The sequence below is a fragment of the Lotus japonicus genome, chromosome 1 (genome assembly GCF_012489685.1).
Source record: "Lotus japonicus ecotype B-129 chromosome 1, LjGifu_v1.2".
NCBI classification, from domain to species: Eukaryota; Viridiplantae; Streptophyta; class Magnoliopsida; order Fabales; family Fabaceae; genus Lotus; species Lotus japonicus.
Window position 1 is genome coordinate 119,869,060 of NC_080041.1, and position 24,486 is coordinate 119,893,545.

General features: G+C 34.3%; 1 protein-coding gene, 1 long non-coding RNA gene and 1 pseudogene across 9 annotated transcripts; all 3 read left to right on the forward strand.

Annotated features, from left to right (window-relative positions):
• Positions 1-8,955: 8,955 nt before the first annotated feature.
• Positions 8,956-13,417, forward strand: LOC130729864 (uncharacterized). 8 transcript variants are annotated; one of them, XR_009016156.1, is made up of 11 exons: positions 8,956-9,571; positions 9,697-9,854; positions 10,025-10,191; positions 10,349-10,409; positions 10,550-10,651; positions 11,196-11,329; positions 11,503-11,561; positions 12,016-12,100; positions 12,276-12,397; positions 12,674-12,769; positions 12,944-13,417. It is a non-coding gene; the product is annotated as an uncharacterized LOC130729864 (long non-coding RNA). The 8 variants fall into 8 exon arrangements; XR_009016160.1 differs by having other exon boundaries at positions 11,277-11,329; positions 12,686-12,769; XR_009016157.1 differs by having other exon boundaries at positions 9,701-9,854; positions 11,277-11,329.
• A 1,410-nt stretch (positions 13,418-14,827) lies between these two features.
• LOC130729866 (uncharacterized) lies at positions 14,828-16,861 on the forward strand. The gene has a single exon (XM_057581707.1). The coding sequence runs from the start codon at positions 15,332-15,334 to the stop codon at positions 16,586-16,588; it is 1,257 nt and encodes a 418-aa protein (XP_057437690.1). The 5' UTR covers positions 14,828-15,331; the 3' UTR covers positions 16,589-16,861.
• A 1,127-nt stretch (positions 16,862-17,988) lies between these two features.
• Positions 17,989-23,076, forward strand: LOC130722251 (protein PLASTID TRANSCRIPTIONALLY ACTIVE 14-like; annotated as a pseudogene).
• The last annotated feature ends 1,410 nt before the right edge of the window (positions 23,077-24,486 follow it).

Below are 24,486 nucleotides of genomic sequence, written 5' to 3' on the forward strand. Positions count from 1 at the left end.
TTTATATATATTTACTCCTAAAATTATTTAAAAAATTATGAAAATTATATATATTAATTTTTATGTCAAAGTATTTTCTTTCAAAGTGTGTGACATAATTTTACATTCACATTAGTTAAAATTGTATATACTTATTCATAAAATTATTTAATTTATTTTTATTTTTTATTTAACATTAGTTATAATCTTATATTTTTATTAATGTCAGTTTACCAATTTTAAACAATCAATAAAAAAAATATTATTACTGAAATTTATTAGAAAATTAATTCTAATTTTAGGAAATTTGCTATTATTAAAAAATAATAGCTTTGAAGTGTGAATTTATTCTAAGAATAACAAATTTAATGTAGTTGATTGTAAAATGTTCTTTCCCGTGCTTTTTCCCGTGCGCTGCACGACGAAGTTTGATATTGTATTAGACACATCAACTAACGGAGTCCTTATAAAGGGAAAAATGAATTTGATAGAAAGTCATGAGATTGAGATAAATTATAAAGCGACATAATGAAGCTCAAAGGATAATTTACATATATTCGTTTAAAGTAGTCATTGTACAATGGATTTAGCTCTTATTATTTAAGCATGTATCAATACAATGATCCATAACAAAATTGGTATACTAAAACCAATATTTGTTAATCTTTTAACTGATAAAATAAAAATACTAAATAAAGATGAGCATTCAACAAAATAAAACCAAAATGAATTTCATATAACCTGCAAAGTTTCACACAACTTCTATAGAAAATCATTTAAAAATTATGAAAAAACTTAAATCAAGTGAAAATTTATTCTTTTATATGATTTAAAATATTTTATTTTTGTCAACAAAAAAATTAATTTCTTCTTAAAAGTTTTCATTATCTGCTAAAACCAAATATTTTCAAGTTTGCATGATCTGCTCAAACTATAGGCAGAGGAAACGATAGACAGGTTTAGTTATTTTAAAACATTAAATTAAATTAAATTTTTTAATCAACTCATTTTACAAAATAATTTTCAGGAACAATAAAAATAAGTCTTTTTTTTTTCCGAAAGAAATCTAACTCCAATATAAAATTTAAATAACGAATCAACCTTTAATTGGGAACTACTTAAGCTAAATCAATTAAATTAAACCATGTGGGAATTCCAAACGTATACTAATGGATAAGCACTCCCATTGAAATGCATTTATGTAGTCGAAGATTAAAGGGTAGTGAAAAATTCAATGGAAAAATTCAATAGAGAAGTTATTGGAAACCCAAAAGATATGAGTAAAGATTCAATGGAAAAATTAAATTGTTTGTAAAGAAAAGATACATAGTGGGACAATTCGAAATTTTATAATAGCAACAGAATCATATTGTTATGATTTGGAAAAAATAACACAATGTCATATCAAATAGATATGATAAGCTTTGGAAAGAAGTTATAAATTTTTTTTTGAAAGTGAAAGAAGTTATAAATTGAAAATAAAGAAACATAAATATTTTAATTAACGTATAAATAGAAGCAGGAAAAAAAGAACAATACTCATTTATTTAAAAAAAACAATAACTAATCAAATAACAAAAAACTTAAATTTCATAAAAAAAAACTTCTTTAGAAACAAAAAATTGTTATGATTTTCTCCCATTATTGGGGAACTTAAAAAAACATGTCATTGCAAATCATATAATAAATAATGATTTTGTTTTATAAAACATGGCAAAGAGAAATTGAAAATACATAGAAAAAACTTTTGTTTAATGATTTCAAAAAAAAAGATAACCTACATGTTACCGTAAAAATAGGAAAAAAAAAATGAAAGATACAAAGTAGGAAAAATATCAAATAAACAACTTTTTGTAAAAAGTTTATTCAAGAACAGATTTGGAAATATAACTCTAAAACATATCTAATGATTTAAAAAAAAAACATATCTAATGAATTTAAAAAAAAAACATATCTAATGAAAATAATACAGATTGACAACTGTAACCATTGCATCAAACAAAAGGATGAACATAATATCAGTTGAAACATTCATTACATCCAGGTACACAGCTCATAGAGCAACTTGAAATAGAAAACAAAGAAAAGAAGAAAAACTAAATCAAGGATCTTAAAAGGGTAACCACAGCTCAAAGAACCAACAAAATACATCAAAAAATAAAAGCAATATCAATAATAATACATTTCCTCCTTGACAATCTTCAATGGCTACTTGCTTGCTAAATCAGTTGCAATGGCTTCAACGTCAATAGGGATGAGACATTTAGAAGGAGGAGAATCATGATCCTCAACTTGAAGGGAGTCCTGAGAGTTGCCATTGACTGGGACAACAACTTTCATATATCCATCAACTTCAACTTCCTTTTCCTGAGTCTGAAAACATTAGGGAAAAAATTTAATAAGTATATAATGTCTAGCAAAAATTAAGTAATTTGAAAACATAAGTAATCATAGGACCTGCTCATTTTCGGATTTTGAGATGAACATCCCTGCTATTTTAATCTGATTAAAAGCAAGAGGGAAAAACACAAAATCTAATTAGTAAAAATAGAACACACAGGAACAACACTTTAAAAAAAAACTCATCTTTTGTAACATTGTTTCCCAACAAAACAAATATGAAACTAATATACATCAATCCTTATAGATAGAAACCTATAAGAGATTGAATGAAGGAACTTCTGCAGTAAAAAAAAAAATACACTACAGTAAAGAAATGAGAATGGAAAATAAGAAATGTCAAAATTGAATACCTATAAGAAATCACTCCTGCATATAATTCCACCGCGACGGTTTTGTTGGAAGGGTAGGATGTGTCAATTGTTGAGTCATCATCCACTTTGAAAGCCATTGCAAAATTTCAAACAACAGAGATTAGGAAAAGGAAGACAGGGTGGCAAGAGGACTGATGAGCAGATGAGAACTAATAAGGGTCTTATATAGAATTATCCAGCCAGTGCAACATTTGGACTTCTTCAGGGTTTAAGAAAATGTAAATATAATTTGGGGTTTTTAATAATTGGGCAGTAGGGTCTGTTAGTGGGAATGAACATCGTTTATTGGACAATAAGGGGGGCAGATCCAATTGAAAGAAAAGGAATACAAACAGTCTAGGAAAAAAATTTAAACAGGGGAATAAAGGGAAATCCATTATGTATTTTAGGAATTTGGCAACAGGAACTGGTAGTGGGAATGAACAAATGTTACTGGACAATGAGGGCGGCAAATTAAATTAAATTGAAAAAATAAGAACACAAACCGTCTGGGAGTATCTATAAACACTTCAAAGGAAGAAGCTAAATGCTACTGTTCACTAAGAGAGTTTTGTAGCATGTATGCTGGTGCACCGTAAGATCCAATGCTGGCAACCTTTTTGATATTTTTAAATGTTTCTGGTATCCTTTTTGTTACTTTATGAGGTTTATATCATGTTTCTGCTTTCTTTTTTCTACTTTATCTGAATTTGCTGCCCATTTTTTCTACTTTCCTGAACATGATGAGCTTTTGCCTGAATTTTACTTTTCTCTTCTCAGACTACTACTTTTCAATACCTGATTTTACTTTTTTGCAACTTTGCCTCAATTTCCCTATATAAGGCACTCCAATTAAACCTCTATCTCCTTCCTTCCCTTCTTTCTCTCTCTACTTTCCAGCACCTTCTGGCTCGCATCCGTAAACACTCACGCAGAAAGGGAACCGATGAAAACCCTTAAATGTCCACAGTATCAGCGAGACCAAAATCGCCGTCACTCCGACCAGTTGAGAGATGCTTCCTTCGATGTCCATATCTGGGAAACTCCAAATTGAATACTGTGTACGATAATGATCTCGCTGAATATAATCCTCTGCTTGAAATTGTGTTTTTGTGTCATTAGTTTTAACTCAGTGAGGGGTCGCAGAGTTCAAGAACATTCCTGGACCAACCCTTCATCCAATCCTTGCAGCAAAGTTCTGATTACCCGATGCAAGGGATGATCAGTTCAGTTTGGTGATCCTTTTCAGATATGAAATTTCACGGATACTTCACATGGAGACTTAGAGGGACTTTAGAAAGCATATCTTGAGGCACTTCTTACTCAACAAAAGCAGCAATATGAACTCCCACTCAACAGGTAAGAATAATACTCATTTTTCTTTCCTTATCCCTTATTACTTAACCATTGATTATGTTCGACATTGATTTCATTGTTTTGTTGGCCTATGACAGCATCATGACAACTAATAATGCCATATTTATTCTTACATGATGGGTCTTCAGCAATGTTACTGCTTTAATTGTCTAAAGGGCTCTAATTTTTGTTACTGCTAGGTAATCCAAAGCATTCAAAAATAAAGAATTTCAAAGAGCTCTTATTTTTATTATTCATTTTCTGATAAATTTTGTTTTTCTGGATTGATTTTTGAATGGATTCTACAACCAAGCCAGAGATTGTTGAAGATGCTACTGCTTTTGTAAGTGGTGAACATGTGATAAATTTCAGAAATTATCACATGTTGGGGTTGTTTATAAGTCAGTGGACTCGACTATTCCAAAGAAATTTCCTATAGGTATCTTCTTTGTGCTTTTTGTGCTTTAGTGTGTGTCTTGAGGTTTATGTTTCCATTTTGATGGAGTAGCTGATCTGGAAAGTACAGTACATAAGCTCTCAAAGGGCCTAGAAGAGCATGCAAAGGAATACCAGGTAAAAGAATCTGATGAGATAATATTACCAGCTATATGATATCTACTGGTGAAGTTCATTAGATAAAAGTTATTTCTGCTGTTGCTCAAGATTATTCATACTTCATAGGGTGTTTTAGCTGCAACAGCAGGGGTAATGACGATAATTGCTTGGAGGATCCTTTAATTTTTTTCAAATTATAGGTCCAGTGAAAAATATATCTTCATTTTATGACTTCAACCTGGTGTTTCAAATCATTCACAATCTTCTTTAATTGGTGAGAGAATGTGATATAAATGATTTAGTATCAAATGACACCAAGTTCTTATTGGATTATTTTTTTAAAATGATAATATCTGGAACAGTTTAAAGGCTAGAACAACCACATATATATGCTTCTATTGCATATGTTCACCTTATTACAACCCAGGCTAGATTAAGAAGAAGAATTATTAGGAAGAACAAATCTTAATTTATCTGTCCTGTTCAATTGAGATTTAGATGTTTTATTAGTTCCTAATTAGATTCAAATGTTTTTTGGCCTCTTGCTTTTAACCAGAGGAAAATGTTGCTCCTTAACTTGTGTCAGTGACATTTAAAACCTCCCGTTCAAATGCTACATGTATAATTAAATCGGGTTTTTGGGTTTTGAGATACAAGGTGGTTCCAAGTTTGATGGGTAAACCACTGATTCATCCCTCTTTAGCAAAATATAATACCCCAGTGGATCAGAATTTGCTGCGATTGAAATGGCATCTTCTTCAAATCTTCAAGCTTCTTCTAGAAACATTTGTACCTTGAATGGGAGATAGTATTTAAAGGCCAAAGAAAAGTTCCAAGTTGATTTTTTTGTCTACTTGCATCTTGTGAGTATTTTTAAGTGTTGAGTTGGATACTATTTAATTATTGTTACAAGAAGAGCTAATTATACGGTTCCATGGAATCTTGATACCCCCATAAGATGTTCATGAGACACTAATGCTGATTGCTCAAATTCTACTGCAATTATTCCAAACTGTCATACATTTTGACAATGATACTAACGACTTGCAACAATGGGAGTGATGGGACCAGCGGCAAGTGGAACCGCAGATTCTACATTATGTGATATTGATGAGCATGCTCCAATAGAGGATTCTATGACAAGCCACCAGTAAGAAAATTCAGAACAACGTCAAAATTACCCTTAAGAATCAGAGGTAGGCATCGACAAGAAAGAGTTGTCAAAAACTATACAACTTGGAGAGACTAGCCTCAGGTGCTCAGAGACTGGCCATTCTTAAAATGGCTCTACATGACTTGACGAAGAAACCAGAGATAGAGAAGAGAAGCAAGGAGAGTAACAGATCAGGCATGAAGAGAATTTGGAAAAATAGGAAAGTTACAGTTTGAGGTGCAAAACATCCAACATATTTTGCTGAAATGGCATATGAGACGAACAACAAAGGGAAAAGCAGGTTTTCTTGAACTAGCTCCCTGAAATTCTCACATCAGTTTTTATGATTCAGGAGCATATATGTTAATTATCTGGATCTTTGGCTTTAATTTTGAGATCAGGTGTGAATCGTACACATGTGAGAATTCTCTCATATTTTCTCATGTTGGATTTTTTGTGTATTTCTTTCTCTTCATGTGTATTAAATAGGTTGGACCACATCAATGTTCATGAGAAGAGAGATAAACACAAAAACTTCGACATGAGAAAATTCTTAAATGAGAGAAACCAAATCCATCAATTCCTAGCTTTGAAGATGTCAATTTTCGAAAACATGTGTGCAACTTTTTCATTTGTTCAGTGACATCTCTGATAGAAAATTGTTGATTCTGGTTGTTGAAAAAAGTGTGGATTAAGACTAATGCTTAATTAGAAAAAAATGAAACAGGGACTAAGATCAATGCAATAGGTGTTGTAAAAAGGGAATTGGTTAATCCGTGACCAATTTCTCCACACGACACGCACTATCGTAATCCCACTAATGCAAAAATTACAAAATAAAAATATAACTCACGGGAATTAGTTTTTATAAATTTGTTAAATCATTTTGAAGAATTGTAATATAACGCTTTATTTACATTTTCAGCTTTTAATTTCTTAAAATTAATGAAAATTATACATTTATTTATTTAAGATTTTAATTTTAATAATTTCACGAGTAAATGATTTTAGAAAAGCAGCAGTTCAAGCGTGTAAACCATGTTGTATGGGGATAAAAGTTATAAACATAAGCATGGGATATAATAAATGTTTTTACAAATATTTTTTTTAGAATTCTAAAACTATTTTTAATATTAAATATTTAACAAATATAAAAATATTACCGAATTTAGCAATAAGTTAAAAAAACAATTATAATATGTTTTAAAATTCCAATTGTATTTTTAGTTATTCGTATGTTATTTTAAATTTGAATAATAAAAAATAAAGTCTCCGTGCATCGCAAGGGATACTAGGGCGTTTGTTATAAGTTATCAAAAATCATACCCGGGTAAGTGGATTCCCAGGAATATTATGATGAGAATGTTATTCCCGGGCATCTTTTAAAAAAGTGTTTGGTTGATAAATTCAATTCCCAGGTATGTTTTTAAAATTTATTTAATTAAAATATTTAAAAATATAAAATTTGAAATAAAAATTATAGTTAGTGGGAAATAACTTCCATTCCCATGGGAATGCAAGATAGCCATCCTTGAAGCCAGGAATCCTGAGTTGCTGAAATGAACTAAAATCTTTTCCCCGGGAATGTCCCATGCCTGGGTATCTTTTTTCCTAATCTTATACCAAACAAAGGAATCTGCATTCCCACACCCATCATTCCCGGGAATGTTTTACATACCCATGTAACAAACGCCCCCTAGTTATTGAAACAATGGGGTAGAGGGAAATAAATAGATTGGGGATGAGAGCCGCATGTTTAAATCAAATGGAGGAAAAAGGTTGTTTAAATCGATTGGAAATTGGGAGAAATTAAAGGGGAAGGTTGATGGGAGAGAGAAAACATAGAAGGAGAAAGTGTGCAGTTAGAGAATGAAAAAGGAGAAGCAACGAATTTAATGGGAAGGATCATGAGAGAGAGAAATCAGAGGAGAAGAAATTGAATTCAGTTGCTACATAAAGGGATCTATTTGATTTTTTTTATGAAAAATCTAAATGAATTCGGTTACTACATAAAGAGTTATATTTTGTAACAAAAAAATGAGTTATATTTGATTTTTTTTGTGAAAAAATGAATTCGGTTGCTACCTATTATTATTTTATTTGAAAAAAGTTATATTAAAAAGAGATCACATATGATGAAAGTTAAAATTTTTGAATTCGGTTGTTATTATATCTCCGTAAGATTTGATTGAAAAAAATGATTTAAAAATTGGGTAATTGGGATGTATATTTGAAGGGAGAAGAGAAAGGAATTAATGAGGGGAGATAGTGGGAAAAAAAATTGAATTGGGGAAAGGGATGATGGGAATGGAGCTACGTTTAATGCTGAGTGTGTTGTTAGCCTTGAAGATAGAGAAACGTACTGAATGAGGGAGTGGTTTATTTATCATGTGAAAAATAAATAATACTGAAAGGTTTGGAGAGAAGGAGAAAATCACTTCTTATTGATTTGATTTTTTTTAATTTGAAAAAGTATTTGTTTATCTGAATTTCAATTACTAATTCAAAGTTTCCAAGAAATCTATAACAAACTATTAAGTGCATGATATCTGGAAAGATGATGGAAATTTATTAATAAAAAATAACCTAAATTTATTTAAACCCATAATTTTCAAAGGAAAAAAGATCCAAATATATTATTTTAGGAAACTATATAGTATGAATTTATTTATTATCATTCATTATAATTAAAGTACAGATAAATATTTATTAGTAAAAAATAGCCATATGAAAGGCTTCATCGTGAATGGGGAACAATTAAGAAAAAACAAATAGTGGGATTAAATGTGAAGATAATCACATGCATAAAATAATAGAGGAGGGATAGTGGGAGAGAGAAATGGATAAATGAATGAATAAAAACTAACAAAATAATAGGGGAGAGATAGTGGGAGGTTGGGAGGAGAAAAAGATAAAACACATTGATGATAGAGGGGATAAGAGAGGTTGTATGAAATCAATACATTATCATCAATCAATCATCAATACATATATTAAAACAGAATCACTCCAAGAGGTTTTTAGCTGATGTGTCAGCTCCTCAAATATTTAGCAATATTTTATTCACCCACCTTGAATAAACTTCAATATTTTATTCCCCACTCATTATTTTATTAGAGTTTATTCCCTTCATCCTTCCTATCATCTCTCTCCCACTATCTCATTAATGCTTTTTCTCTTTCTCATCCCCCAACCTCATCAAATTTTTCCCAGACTGTTTGTATCCCTTTTTTTTTCAATTTGGTCTATCCTCATTGTCCAATAAACAATGTTCATTCCCACTAGCACCCCACCCCAATCCGTCTTCCATTTACTCCTCTCCAGTTTCCAAACGTCCCCTCCTCGATATATTCTGCCACCACCGCCCCTTTGCCCTATTGTCTGTGTGCATTCCCACTATTCTCTCTAACTGCCATTTTCCCTCTCATCTCCATATCAGAACCCTTCTCCCCCATACTCTACTGCTAGATTACATGCAACCTCTCTTCAAGCCCAAGAATTAATTTCTCTTCTATCGGTGGCTCTCCTCCTCATCCCTCCGTTCACTTCTCTGTTGCACAGTATCCCTTCCCTCAGATTATCTCCATTATCTCCAAGCCCCATTCACGAGTGAGAGAGGGAGACAAAAAATGAGAGAACGGATCGAAGGTGATTCAGAGTTTCTGGGTTCGTTGGCTTCTTCTCTCGCTAGCAACGAATATGAGATCTCCGTTGGGTTCAAGCTGTGAAGGTTTTGTTTTGTGCTTCCCTCTGTCGCTGCCAACATCTCTATTAGGTAATTTCCCATTTCACCATGATCTACTTTCTTCCCTTCTTTTCTTGCTTCCATGTTTTTATTCTCTAAACCCCTTTTGTGTTTAGTTTGCTTAACCCTAATTGAATATGCCTTATCCTTCGTAGTTAGACCCAATGGCTCTCTCATCTGTTAAAGCTTTAATTTTAGTCTTCACATAAAGCTCTGCTCGCGATTGGAAGGGAAAGGGACACATTTTTGGGCAATTAACACCATGATTATTCTCCTCTGGAATTGTATCAATTATTTCCTTTCTAGAGGAAAGGTATAGAGTTATCTAACCTTGCAATTTAGAATTTTTCATAGCTTTGGATGTTAGGATTCTTCTACAACCTAATATTTATAGATTAGTTTTACTTTGGATTTGCTGAAAAATGTACTGTAAATCAATAAACTAAGGTATGTATTAACCTTTGAATGATGGGCCACATTCAGGAGAACAATATGGCAGATCTTCCATTGTGACAATTGGTCCATCATAACTTTTCCAATCACATGGGCAAAATCTGCGGTGTATCAGCAGGCCGGAGCATTTTCAGACTCAGCAACTTCTTCCAGAAGTTGCTTTTGCTCCGTTGAAACACAAGACTGATTTTCTTTATGTATATCTTTCACTTTTTCTGAATTGTAATTTGTAAATCTATGTTTATTTTTAAAAATACTCCTATCTAAACCCTAGGTTGTTCTCCTTTCTTCCACGTTCTGAACCTAACCTACCACATTATGCTTTCTAATGAACTTTTCCTTTCCATGTTTCAGGAACTACAAATTTGACAAATCAATCCATTTGTAGGATTACTGGACATGTGGCCGATTGGAGGTGAGAAAATGACACTGAGTTTAAATTATTTCAATACCTTTTTAATTCTTTGAACCTAAACTGACAATGATAGATTTATAAAAAAAGTCAGCATTGCAGCTACTACACTTCCGGAAAATTTATACTTTTCTTTCAATCAGTTTTTACAGAACCAGAAATAACAGATAAATTTATAAGGGTGATGCTTTATGGGCATATGGATAGGACTACAGGATCAATGGTGTGGCTGTGACTGCCTAGGGGTAAGTATGTGCAAGTTATTTAGTAAAATCTCCATGATAATGCTATACCGGCATATGTAATCTCTTTTTGAGTTGGGACAATAAATCCCATCAACTCTTAAATTTAACATTGAAATTTCTAATTGAGAAATTGAAAGAGCAAATTGATCGGGCAAAATAAAAGCTAAATATCTATTGCCGCCCCCCTTCTTTTGAATAAAATCTCTATGGCCGCATATAGTATTAATCACTCATTTCTCCACCTCTCAGGAATTTGGAGGTATCCCCATTATTTTATGCCAAAATTAATTATTGAAACAGATTGTTTAGTTCAATGAAAATTGATTGATTGTTTTTATGAAGAAATTAAAGGTAACTAAGAGAATGCATAGGAAGATTAATACACATGTTGAGCTTCTCTCAAGTTCTTTCCATGAATTATCTTTGGATCTGTTCATCTCATTGGGTTAATTTTTCATTTGTGGTATATCAAATTGTTTTTCTCTTTTTGTTTGGTGGTCACACTTGATGATTTCTTTATTTTTTAAACTTCATGCTTGGACAGGTTAAAATTCAAATTAATTTAGTATTTGCTTGCTGTTCTGACCACTGACAACTTCATCATGGAAAATGTTGCTTTGTGTAGTGATACTTTTTTTCATGAAGAATGATGTGCAATTCAAGACCTGGAAACATATGGTATATTTTTGCTTATGGTTGCTGGGATTAGTGATAAAGATTCCTATATTTTGGGCTTTCTACACATATTTTTTTTCCCTGTTTGTTAGAAACTGTTAAAGCTATTTTTATGTTTTGAGATATGTTTCATTTTGGTTAAATGGGATCTTAACGCTCTTGACACTACCTTCTAGGTATACTGGGGAAAATGCTCACTGCTTTGAACCCTGTTCTGTTTACGGAAATGAAACAGGTAAACTTCGTCATGGTCTTCCCTGATTTCTTTCATAAAATTTGAAGTTTTGATCATTTTTTCTGATTGTGAATTCTTTTGGGTCTTTGAAGGTGGACCATGTCTCATTCTAGAAGCTCAAAGCTTAATATAACATAATTAAAGAGAACATATCTATAGAGTTTTCAACGCTGGCTTCTTTATATATTATGGATTTTTAATTGCTCTGTTTAAAACTGGAAATTGACTTATCTCATTGTCATATTTTTTTCCACTGGTAATTGTTACAGAATCCTTTCCAAAGGTTTGCACGTAGTTTACAACTAATACTCATGTAGTTTATCCATAGAAGGATAACAAGGAAACTCATACCTTTCTTTTTTTATTAATTAGTCTTAAAATTTCCAGAGTTTGAGATGAGGCCTTATCAATAGGCTTAGAGTGTTTCCTTTATTATTGATATCGTTGCTTACAGGATATTATCGATGGGTGTTTGATTTCTAAAGGGGCTTGGAGGGATTCATTTTGTGTTTGGCAGCACTCTTGGAGCTTTTTTCCTGGTAAGGTCTCTAGACAATTTAGTTTTGAATGTCAAGAAGTTGCCATTTTTTGTCTGAAGCATGGTAGTCAAAATCATTATTTTTCACATTTTCAGTTTATCACTCCCTTGATTTTGATTTTGTTTTCCTGGAATGCATTAATCTGAAGTCGTTTTGGGTTGTTGCATTGAATCAGTTGTGGTATTCGCGAGATTCACCCTGTCCACCATGGCAGACGCCACCGTGCTCTCCTTAGCTGGATACTGCTACGACACTGTTTTGGACTGGCTGTTGTGTTTTCACGACATAGTAAACCAAGTACTACTACACTATACACTGCCACTGCATTTATTTTATTTTAATTTCATTTTTCTTTTGTGGTTAATTATTAATTATTCCACAGAAAAAACCACCTTTTAAGAGCAATTTCATGACTGTTAAGAATGTTAAAAGGTTTTGAAATAAGCACTAGAATTGGTATGATTTCAAAGTCATTTTATTTACTTTAGGACAAATGCTCTTTTGGCAATACTAAATGATTAATATGATTTCATACCCATGTATCTTACGCTCCTTTAATTTTCTCCCATTGAGTGTGATTGAAAGATGGAAAAAGGAACGGAAGCTCAATGTTATCAGAATGAAAATAAGAGCTTAGAGGAATGCATATGATGGTTGAAAGAAGAATATGTGAGAAAAACTTTTTCCTTCTGATATCTGCTTTTTGTTTGCATATATAATAGTGCCAAAGATTTATATGTAGTGATTGACATGTTATATTATAATATGTATTTGTTTATATTTTTTAAAGTAAGATATATGGCCTGTGATTTATATGCTTTTTGCTTCTCTGCAATAATCCAGGTAGTTCCACATGAGAAATAGAGGGAGTTGGGTTTTGTGTTCAGGTTCACAGCTACCACCCCAAGAGCATGTTTTGCTGTGAGTTGACTTGGGACACAGCTTTTTCCTCTTCCCCGACGAGCTGCCACAGCTGCAGAGAAGAGAAGTTGGACCTTCTCTGAATTTTTAGTGTTCTTGAATGTTTTAAGAGTTCATATTTTGTATGTGAAAGAGAAGAGAAAGTCAAAGCAACATAACAACCAATGTTTAATGACATCTGAAAGAGCAAGAGAAATAGCTAGATCGTGAATATATTAAGAGCAATTGTTGTGGGTGTTTTGATTTTTTAAGCTATGGGTGTATGCATATGCTGACACCTTTGAATTCAGAGGAGATGATTAAAGGTAACTTTGTAATTATGAACCATGGTGAAACTTTAATGACGTATGAGAATATTTGGCATTATTCTAATAATATATACTAATTTCTCAGGAATCCACTATGGGTAGTCATTATGTTCTCATTTCTTAACTATACAATGCTTTGATTATAATTAACTAAGTCAATAACTGTTCTCATTTCTCAATCATAATACAAAGCTTATTATCAATGAAAGAGAAATGTAAATAGTGTTTTACTTTGCCAAGAAAATTATAATCTTTTAGTAAGGCAATCACCACTATATTTCATTCACTTATGCGTCACTTTAGGTGTATGTTGGATTCTAAGTTTTGAATCTATATAACTATATATACTTTATAAAAGAGCATCAAGAGAGATTCTGCTTATGTGTCGCTCCCAGATTAATTCTCTTCAATGAAAGTCTTACTCAGCCAAAAATTCTGCGTGTAAGGCTGTTACTGGTCACTTTTGTTTTCTGACGTGTCGCATTCTCCTTCAATTGAGTTATGTGGGCTCCACTCCCTTTCTCCTTCTCCAATATGCTTTCCCTTTCTCCACTCACTGCTATTAATTCGTCGGCATCCCTCTTTTGCATGCTTTAATCCACCGAATTATTTAAAGCTTTGGCCAATGAAATTGGTTCTTTCCCCAATTATTCAAATCTCCATTAACTCTTTATTACCTCTGGATATATGCCGCCACCCTAATCTTCCAATCGAAATTTCCTGTTATTTCTTGATTTTGATATCACGTTGGAAATTACTCTCTTACTAGCCGTCACTGTTCTTTCTGGCCAATTAGAAGTTGTATTTTCCACTAAACCCTTTATGCTTCATCGATTATCTATCTGCAACAGCTTAAAACCCTAATCCTAAATTGGTTGTCCTTCAACGCCCTAACTGTCCAATCTAATTTCTTCCCTTAACATTTCAAAATTAAATAATATATTATTGGCATTAAACACTAATCCTATATAGTATATTATTATTTTCTTTAGTGTTTACATTTATTATTTTTGATAATTTGAGGGTAAATACATATAAAAGTATGGAAATTCGATACTAAAAATATGCCTTGCAGAGAGAATAGAGAGTATTAATATATATGAGCAAAATTTACCGTGCACAGTGTGTCTAAAATTGGTTAAATTGGTGTATGAGTATGATTGTTTTTTTATAATCAAAGTATTCACTGATGTATCAAATACAATAGTGAACTTCACCGTGCAGCGCACGGGTAAAAAACTCTAGTAAAATATAATAAAATAATGAGTGGGGAATAAAATATTACAATTTAATCAGGTTGGGGGAATAAAATATTCCTAAATATTTAAGGAGCTGACACATCAACTAATCACTTCTTGGAGTGATTCTGTTTTAATATAAGTATTGATTGATTGATGATGGCACAAATGTAATTATTAGCCATTAGAAAAATAAGATTTCTAAGTTGAACGCTCCTTCCTCTGCTTTGCTTCTCTGATTTTTCTCCTGTTTCAAAGTCCCCTACCCAATTTCACGGTCTGATTCCACTCTACCCAATTTCTCAAAGATCCAGGTTCGTCTCCCTCTCTCTTTCTAGTTCTACTGCTTTTCCAAAAAAATTAACAATCTTCACCTCTTTCTCCTCATACACTACTTTTCAATTTTCAGATTCCGATTAATGTTTTGGTCCTTGTATCACGTTTTTCTTATTTCAAAATCTATTTTTAGAACAGAGTTATCAAACAGATTTTTTCATCGTTTTTTTCTCAAAAGTAGTTTTTTAAATTTGATTTGTAAAACACTTTTCAAAAACAAAAAAAACAAAAACACAATCAAACGGGCCCTTAGTCTTTTTTCCAACTAAACCCTATATTTGATTATAAAAAAAAAAACTAAACCCTATTTTTTTTTGCCTATATACCTTCTTCTTCTTCATACCTCATCACTTGTTTGTTAAACCCTCACTGTCTCATCGTTTCTTCTTCCCGCCGCCGCAGCAACAGCCCCCACCAACCGTTACTCCATGGCTTCCGAAACCGTGATAAGCCCTGAGACAGTATCGAAAGCCGTCACCTCCCTCCTCAAATGGCGAAAATCCCAATCGGAGACGCAAAAACCCAACCTCTTAGGCCCAGACGAGGAGTTCGTGTACCTCGTTCTCACCCTGAAGAAGGTCCCTCAAAAGGGTCGCGTGAACCCTCACAAGCTTCCCCTCCCTCACTCCCTCCACTCCGATTTCTCCCAGCACTGCCTCATCCTCGACGACCGCGCCAACAAGGGCCGTGTCACCAAGGCGGACGCGCAGGCCAAGATCAAGGCCGAGTCCATCCCCATTGCCAAGGTCCTCAAGCTCTCCAAGCTCGCTTCTGATTACCGCCCCTTTGAGGCCAAGCGGAAGCTCTGTGACTCCTATGATCTGTTTTTCACCGACAAGGCGGTCGTTCCGTTGCTCGCCCGCCTTCTCGGGAAGCAGTTTTTCAAGAAGCGTAAGGTGCCTGTGCCGCTGGATTTGACTAAGAAGAACTGGAAGGAGCAGGTGGAGAAGGCGTGCTCGTCGGCGATGATGTTTTTGAGGACCGGGACGTGTAGTGTGGTGAGGGTTGCGAAGGTGAGCATGGAGAAGGATGAGATTGTGGAGAATGTGGTTGCGGCGGTTCGTGCTGCAGTTGAGCTTGTTCCGAAGAAGTGGGGGAATGTGAGGTCGTTGCATGTTAAGATGTTGGATTCTCTGTCTTTGCCGATTTATCTGGCTGTTCCTGATGTGAGGTTGAAGATTGATGGAGGGAAAGCTGAGGCGGAAGCGAAGGAGAAGGATAGTGTGAAGGAGAAGAAGAAGAGTGGTGAGGATGGGGATAGGGAAGTGGGGAAGAAGAATAAGAAGGGGAGGATTCATCAAGTTAAGTACATGGATGTGGATGCGGCGTCAGGGAGCAAGGATGAGGATGGTGACAATGCTGTGACCGAAGATGATGCTGAAAGGAGTGATGGAGGAGTGGAAAAATTGGGGAGTAAGAAGAGGAAGAAAGGAAGCAAAGTGGGGAAAGAGTCTGCTAAGTTGACTAGTGTGAAAACATTGGGGGAACCTGAAACTCCTAAGGAAGGGGTCAAGAGGAGGAAAAATAAAGATGGGTCGTCTACCAAAGTGACAAAGAAAGGTTTGATCAAGAAGGGTGGAGATAAATTGCATGCTAAAAAGGAGGGGTCCAGTGAGAAGAAGAAGAAGTTGAAAGGAGCTGATGCGAAGGTTAAGGCGAAGAAAATTAAGAAGGCGGCGGCATGAGTTAACTGTTGATTGCAGGGAATTTTTGCTTTTAGAATTTACTGCTTGATGTAGCTCTGTGCAATACTGTGAACTTTTGCTTTTTGAGTTCTCTGGCAGATTTTGTTTTTGAGCATTTTATTATGCCTTTGTTTTGGTGATAATTTAATTTACTATATTTGAGCTTTAGAATGGTTCTCTCACTCTACAGGTACAATCAAAATATTGTTTCTCATCTCAGATTGATCTGAAGTTATTTAGATATTATATGCTTATCAGAAATGATTCAAGAAATTGTGAGATCAAAGTTGGTGCTTTACTTTAAGCAAGAAACTTATCAATAAATAATAGGAGATTTGCATAGCATGTTCAGTTTCAGTTTTCCATTTCTTGACTGCTAAGTTTAATGGAAAATCCATTCTGCTGTACGCACCAATTGTCAAATGTTTCAGGTTTTGATTTTTCAGTGCAATAGGAGTAGAAAGGTTTATGGGATTAAAGTCAATTTTGTTTTCCAATTTGTAGTATCATTATTTAATTAGTGTTAGGAGTAGAAAGGCTTACAGGTAGTATTTTAACCAGTAGTATTATGGTGACATAGCTATCTGAGGCTGGCTGGATTCGGGTCTATGTTTTAAGCAGTTCCATGTGTTGGGGATTGACATTGTCTGCTCATTGTTAGTTGTGATGGGCACACAATACTTTGATGGGTGGGAGAATGCACCGTCAGATTGCCCTGTTACTGATCTTCTGCAGATTATGGGTTGTGCCATTGCCAGCGACCTTTGGTGGACAATTCTGGAAAATGTGTAATCTTGTGCCGTGCACCTAGTAAGGAGTACTACAAGAAGTTCTTCTATGACGCATTCCTGGTTGAAAGCCATCTTCATCACTTCTTGCATGCTAACTTGAATAATTGTTGCTGGAATTGTTGAAAACAAGCAAGATGCTGTAGTTTATCTTACATAGACATCTATAACTACTACAAAGGGATAGCATTTTGCTACTATTCATATAAGGGTTTTTATTCAATGTGGTGGAGGTGCACCATAAGGAACTATTTTTACTCAATGTTTCGCAGGACCACCATAAGGGAGGAACTAATTTGCTTTTATTCTGGTTTTGTGTCAGAAGGTTCAATTTTAAGTTGATTTTTATGTTCCGCTGTTGCAACAAAAGTTAATTTGGAAATTTGTAGTACATATTACTTTTTGGACAACTTTTGTTATGTTTTGTTTTAAGGACAACTTTTGCTATGTTAAAGTGATTCGAATTGTGTTCTGTGTGATTTTGTGTTGAGTTTTTTGCTATATAAGTGCCTGGTTTCGGTTTTCAATGCCTAAAACTCATTCACAAAATTGTGCTATCTACTATCTACATTGCTATTTGGTCATTTGGTGTGATTTTGCAAGGTTTTCTCGATGGCTTTCTTGGCTGCTGTTGGCAGTGTTGCATCGCTCTGTCCTCCAAATCACCTTCCTGATTCCCTCTCTGAAGCAAATCTAAGGTGAAGATTGCCAGGTACAGCAGCTTGATCTTCTTCCAGATTTTGCACCCTAGCACACATCATTTATATTTAGCTCTAGCCTGGGTGTGGCAAGAAAGGCTGGGTCTTTGTGAGTAGCGATTGAAGTCTGGGTGTGGCGACAAGAAAGGCTGGGTCTTTGTAAGGGTCTGTTGGAGAAGTATGTCCCTGAGAGGGTTCTTGATTTTAAGGAAGGGCCAGATGGTTTTGGTGTGTATGCTTCCAAAGATGTAGAAGCTCTTTGCCGGCCAAGGGTGAGTAGCTTCATTTAAGACTTTTGCAATTGATGGCACTATACTTACAATCTACCTGATATAAAGCCTTTGTGACTGCTGGCTGTGGCGCATGAGTAGATAATTGCACACATAGTACATAGTTAGTTATTTGCATAATGTCCTTTATTAGGAGTTGTTGATGGTTGTTTTTCCTAATGATGTACTTGGACAGGTTATAATGGAAATTCCTCTTGAATTGATGCTAACCATAAGCAAGAAGCTACCGTGGATGTTTTTCCCTGATATAATTCCCATTGGTCATCCAATATTTGATATTATCAACTCGACAAATCCAGAGGTAATTGAAATTCTCCTCTAAAGCCATTAGTTCATAATAAGATATAATTGATATGCTTGATTTTCCATATTTTCCATTTTCATTCATTGGAAACTGAATCTTTGATTGTTTCTCTGTCTCACACAGGTGAAGCAGTTCCCACCCAGATGTCATTAGAGATGAAAATGATAGATATTATGATTCCATGATTCGTCGTGTAATTGAAGCATACCGGGTTGGTATTTACCATTCGTTACTATCATTCTTTCACTCCACTCACTGCCATATATATAGCTTAGTAATCAAATTTCCACCTTCATGGTTCATTCTTGTTGACTGCAGATGCTATCCAACTTCAGCCCTTCACAAATAATTGAAAGGTAAGTCCTTTTAATCAATAAAAATCTAAGGTTTATTACATTTTGGTATTGGAATTTGGAAGTGAGTGCATGTTTGGAAATTGGGAGAAGCTTGTGTAGGTAACTTCTGTGTTTCTGAATTGATTCTGAGGAGATAGAAGTTGATTCTTCACATGATTCTAACTCCTTATTGTTTTTGACATTTACTGCATGCTTTCTTTTGCAATGCTGACATTTGGTGCTGCATTTTCAGGGAATGCTTAGATCCCTTTGACACACCAGAGTGTGAAGCTTTTGATCTTTTTGTTAACGAGCTTTTTTGTGTTGGTAAAGGTATCACAATGCCTCTGAACTTTAGTTTATGGTTTTTTCCCCCTTCCTTCTTGTAGGCATTAGCAGCCAGCACTAACGCTTAGCATATTTTCTGCAGCGTGCTCAAATTCCTGTGTGGAAAGAGCCCCTCATTCTTTCACGTATGTCTCTTCAACTGGAACAGCTCGTGCTTCTTCTCAAGGTTGTCTTATCTAAAATTCATTTTCTTGGTTTTTAGCAAGGCATTCATGTAAGGTTAGGCATGTAAATTTTCGGTAGGTTTAAAAAGTCTGGTGCAAATAACATTTTTCATCTCAGTTTTCTTATAAATACTGTTATCTTCACTAAATATTTAAGGTCGCAGGGAGGATTACCAAGTTCAACAGGCTGTTGGACAGTGTCCTAGAAATTGCATTCTTATGTTACCCCCCATCACAAAGAATTCTCTTGGAGGAGCTGTTGGACAGTGTGAGCTGCTTGATAATCCAGGAGGAACTTCTGGAGCTGCAGGATCCTAATCTTGCTTCTACTATGAGAAGTCAGCAACAACGAGCCTTAGAATTCTGGGAGAAAAACTGGGTAAAAAGCAAAGTGTTCTTGTTGAATTTGTTAGTTTTCCATTATGCACATGCCTTATTTTGTGTTACTAACAAATTGTGTTAATCTTGTCAGCATAGTGGTGCACCCCTTAAAATAAAGCGTCTTGCTCGTGATCCTCAGAGGTTCATTTGGGCAGTAGGTATTGCACAATCACGATGTATTAATATGCAAATGAGAGTTGGCGCGTTAACTCAAAACGCAAACATGCTGGTTCCTTATGCTGGTAAGCTAAATTTACCTTAGATAGTCTGATTAAACATGATAACTTTGTTGTAATATTAATATAATAAAAAATATATTTTACCTTCAATTCTCACCTTAGCTCTACGTTTTACTATCATGTCCTTTACATATTTGAGGTGTTCGTTAATATTAAAACTTGATGACAAGTACCACAAAATTATGCATGGAATAGATATTTTCTGCTCTACAGAAAGAAAAGTCAAAATCTTTGAGCAGAAGGGCAAAATGTGTGCAAGATGTTACACACCCTTCTCATGGGGGAATTTTTTATGTTACACACCCTTCTCATCGTAGTAGTACTTATTTTCTCCACTTTAAATGTATAGTTGTTTTTCTAAGTTGACAGATTAACTTAGTCTTACTTTTCAGATATGCTGAACCATTGATTTAAGCCAAATTGTTTTTTTCATTGGCCTTTTAAGGACTGGATGCTTGAAGTTCTTATAAATGCTGGAAGGCAGATTAAAAAGGGAGATGAGGTAAATCATTTGAAAACATAGCTTAAAGAAAAGCAATATTAGCCCAAGAAGGATGTTAAATTTATTGCATATTTGCTAAAGAAACCCCCTACACAACCCATACAAATAAGAATCTGTGGCTAAAAATTCTCATGTTATACTACAGATATATTGGTCTAAAACCAGCAAAGAGAGCATAGGTCCGCAAGTCCTCTAAATTTCCGAAACCTCTAAATTGAATGAGGGGGGAAATGGAAAATTGAAGTTGAGAAGGCAAATCCATGTTCCACTTGAATGCTGAACTTCTTATGTCACAACTGCCAATTCATAGCTATTGTATCATTTTATCTTTATATTTGTACATCATATCTTCAATGTTATGCTCTCTTTGAAAGTCACAATGTCTTACTTTTATTTAGATTACTTTGTAGGCTTAATAAAACCTGATGCGAAAATGAAAGTTGGTAGCGACATGTTTTTGGTATCAGTTTCATTGGCTTTGCTAGCTTGATTCATGCTTTCATTAGTTTCATAACTTCTTTTTTATAGGTATATGTGTGTTGTCTTTTGTTTTGTCCTATGAATTGTTGTCTTTTGTTTGGTTGGTTCCTAGAATGGTATTTATGAGCATGCAACTGATATATGTCTTGGCTTTGCTTTCATTTGCAGATTTATATTCTGAAGTTTAATATCCACTTTAAATGCGAAGGCTGTGAGCAGAAAGTAAAGAAACTGCTGCAGAAAATCGATGGTACATACATTGATCATGTCATTTCTTTTGCAATTTGAAGTTTCAAATGGATCTCTTCTGAATTTTCTTTAGACAGTTATTACAGTATCGGCTTATATAGCCACTGGCCACTACTCTCAACTTATCAGGTTCGCTACTTCACTTTTATCTTTACCTTCAATTTATTTTTTTTTTCTTTTTCAAATTTCATTCAAACACAATTTCTTGTCATTTTGGAACATTGAAATTTTCACTTTTGTTTCCTCTTTTTGATATTCCCTCATTATCCCATCTCATTTCAATTTCATTTGAGGTGTAGACTACTAATATATTTTTGTTCTTTGGTACTTTTCTTTAAGAGCTCATTTCTATTTGTTCTTCGTGTAGTATTGATCTTATGGTTCCAATTCTTAAACACTTGAGAACTGATATGTGTGTTGGGGTCTGTTGTTGGTAAGCAATCTGATTCTTTCTATGAATAGGTTTTGGTATTTAGCCACGTGTCTATGTAGCTCTTATTTTATCATTGTTTTTTTCTTAAATCATTTTGTTAATATGTCCTCTTTAGGTTGACTTTGGCTTCTTAGAAATTGAGAACTTGAAAAAGGTAGACCTAGAGGAGAAAGTTAAAGAAAACTTACAAGCAACATCGTATATCAAGGTAGAACTTGACATTCATATGTTCATGTTAATAATTTTTGTTCTTTCGTGTGGTTCTCTTCTCTCCTTCTATAATGCTGTGATATTTTGCAAACGATATTGAGTCTCTCACCACAACACACTAAGTTGTCTGTTATCAGTTTTATATTGAGTTTTTGTTTTCTTACACTGTATTTTCCTTTGTCAGGAAACACACAGTTTAACTGTAGATATGTGGGGGACTACACATTTAGGTGGGGCTATCTACATCCTAGAGTGTGCTTTCATTTCATACGAAAAAATTATGCTTCTTTCATGGAATGGGATTTGAGTGCAGAAGAATTTTGGGTGTTAAATGGTAGGTATGAATAGTAATAGTACTTTTGTTTGTCCTACTTTCAGTAGTTAGTTATTTCTTCTCTTATTATGTTTCACCTCATGACTCCTTAGCATTTTGTAGATATTCACATCATCTCCTTCCAAACTCTGCCTTGGTTTGTTTTGCATCATTTGACTTGGGAGTTGGGTTGTGGTAGTTGATTATTGTTCTTGGTTTTTACACTTTTGTAGCATCATCTATCACCACAATCCACATGAAATAGATATCCCACATAGAAACTTCTAATTTGATTTTGGCGATCGTAATATTTTTATTGAAGCATATAAAGAGAACCCAAATAGAGCAAATTAGCGTTAGACAATCTTCCTTCTATTAAGAAAAATTGTCAACTATTTTATTGGTTGCAGAATCGAACCTACATTGGAAGTTTCTGCTGCTACCCCAATTGCAAGGTCAGAGCATTATGCTGCTAATAATTTTAGCTGCTCTAAGAACAAGTTTGACTTTAAGGTTTGCTATAACCAATGTGTAATAGTTTGTAATTATTACAAACTTAGAGTAGATAATTCATCTTTGAGAAGCTTGCTGGCAAATGGCTATAACCAAAAGGCAATTTCAATTGTGATAGTGGTTTGATAAACTAATGTGTAATAGTTTGTAATTGTTTGTCCTATATAGCATAGAATGATGGGATGTTAATGTAAAACTCATTTACATTAATAGTGCATATTTATTAAACTTATTTTATTAAGTATTAACATAAAATGAACAACATTAATTTGTGCATCGCTTTCGATTTTACAGTTTAACTTTTATTGTAGAATAACTAAATTTTAAATAAATAATGTTAAAGAAAAAAATGATAAGATATGAATGGATCTGAACATTTTGGTCTAATGAAACATGTAAATATATTTTTTAATATTGTAATATATTTTAAAATATGAGACGATATTTTGATTTAAAAAACAAAACAAAACAAAACAGTAGACATCGCACGGGTATCTACCTAGTTCATGTACATGCAGCTAACCCAGAATTCCAACGAATTTACAAGGAGTTAGTCTCTAGCATCTATCCTATCACCTCTCAGATTTGGTGGAAAATCCATTGAGTGGTTTAGAAGTGAGAAAGTGTGTGTGGCTATTGAGGATGATATGGACCTTTCTCCTCTCAAGCTAGGAATGGTAGCATCATATTATTAATACATCAGTTACACAATGATTGAGAGGTTCAGATCATCTTTGACTTCAAAAACAAAAGTGAAGGGTCTTTTGGAGGTTCTATCTTCAGCTTCAGAGTATGATCAGCTTCCCATATGGCCGAGGAAGAGGTGGTTTATAGGTTAATTAATCACCAGAGGTTTCCCTTTGGAAGGTAATGGTTTGCTTCAGGTTCATTTCTAGGAAATATGTAGGTGCTTCTTTCTGCAAGTTGTAGACTGTTTCAAGGTGTAATATTGGTCAATGGTTGGCTCAGCTAGGCTCTTGTTGCTATGCAAGTTAGTGAAATGGCGACACAGGGGTAGTGGGAACATGACTCCATGCTGCTGCAGCTTCTTCATTTCACAAAGGATTTGGCTAAGAAATGCCTAGAGAACCCGAGGAAGAGTGTTGAAACTGTGTTGGATTTATTAGAGAAGGAGGATTATGCGAGGCGTAAATTGTTGAGCATGTAAGATTCACAGTTGTTGGAGATTGCTTGCTTTTGCAATTGTTTTCCTAATAGTGATTTGTCGGATGACATGTCCTGTCCTGGACAGTGCGATGTGCAGGCTGCAGGATATCACAATACAGGACCTGTTGATGCTCCTAGGTATCCAAAAGTCAAGGAGGAAGGATGGTGGCTTGTTTGTTGGTGATACCAAAGACTTCTTGCTTACCATTAATCAGTTTTTGCTGCAGCGGAAGTTGAAAGCCAAAAGAAATACCATTTGCATTAATCAGTTTCATACACGGATGTGATCAGGAATATGGTATCATTGTTGATGTTAAGGAAGCAAATGGTGGTCATGAGGATAGTGGCAGAGATTGATAAGGTAGTTTCTGAGCATATTTTGTTTAGCAAAGATCTAATAATATGTTAGGAGTTTGGGCTTTTGGTAGCGTATAATATCTTTAATTTGTTATTTCGTTCATTGTGCTTAGGTACAGTGAGTGGT

Bases quoted from the DNA above. Each gene is read 5' to 3' on its own strand.
- LOC130729866 (XM_057581707.1), top strand. From the start codon at position 15,332: ATGGCTTCCGAAACCGTGATAAGCCCTGAGACAGTATCGAAAGCCGTC.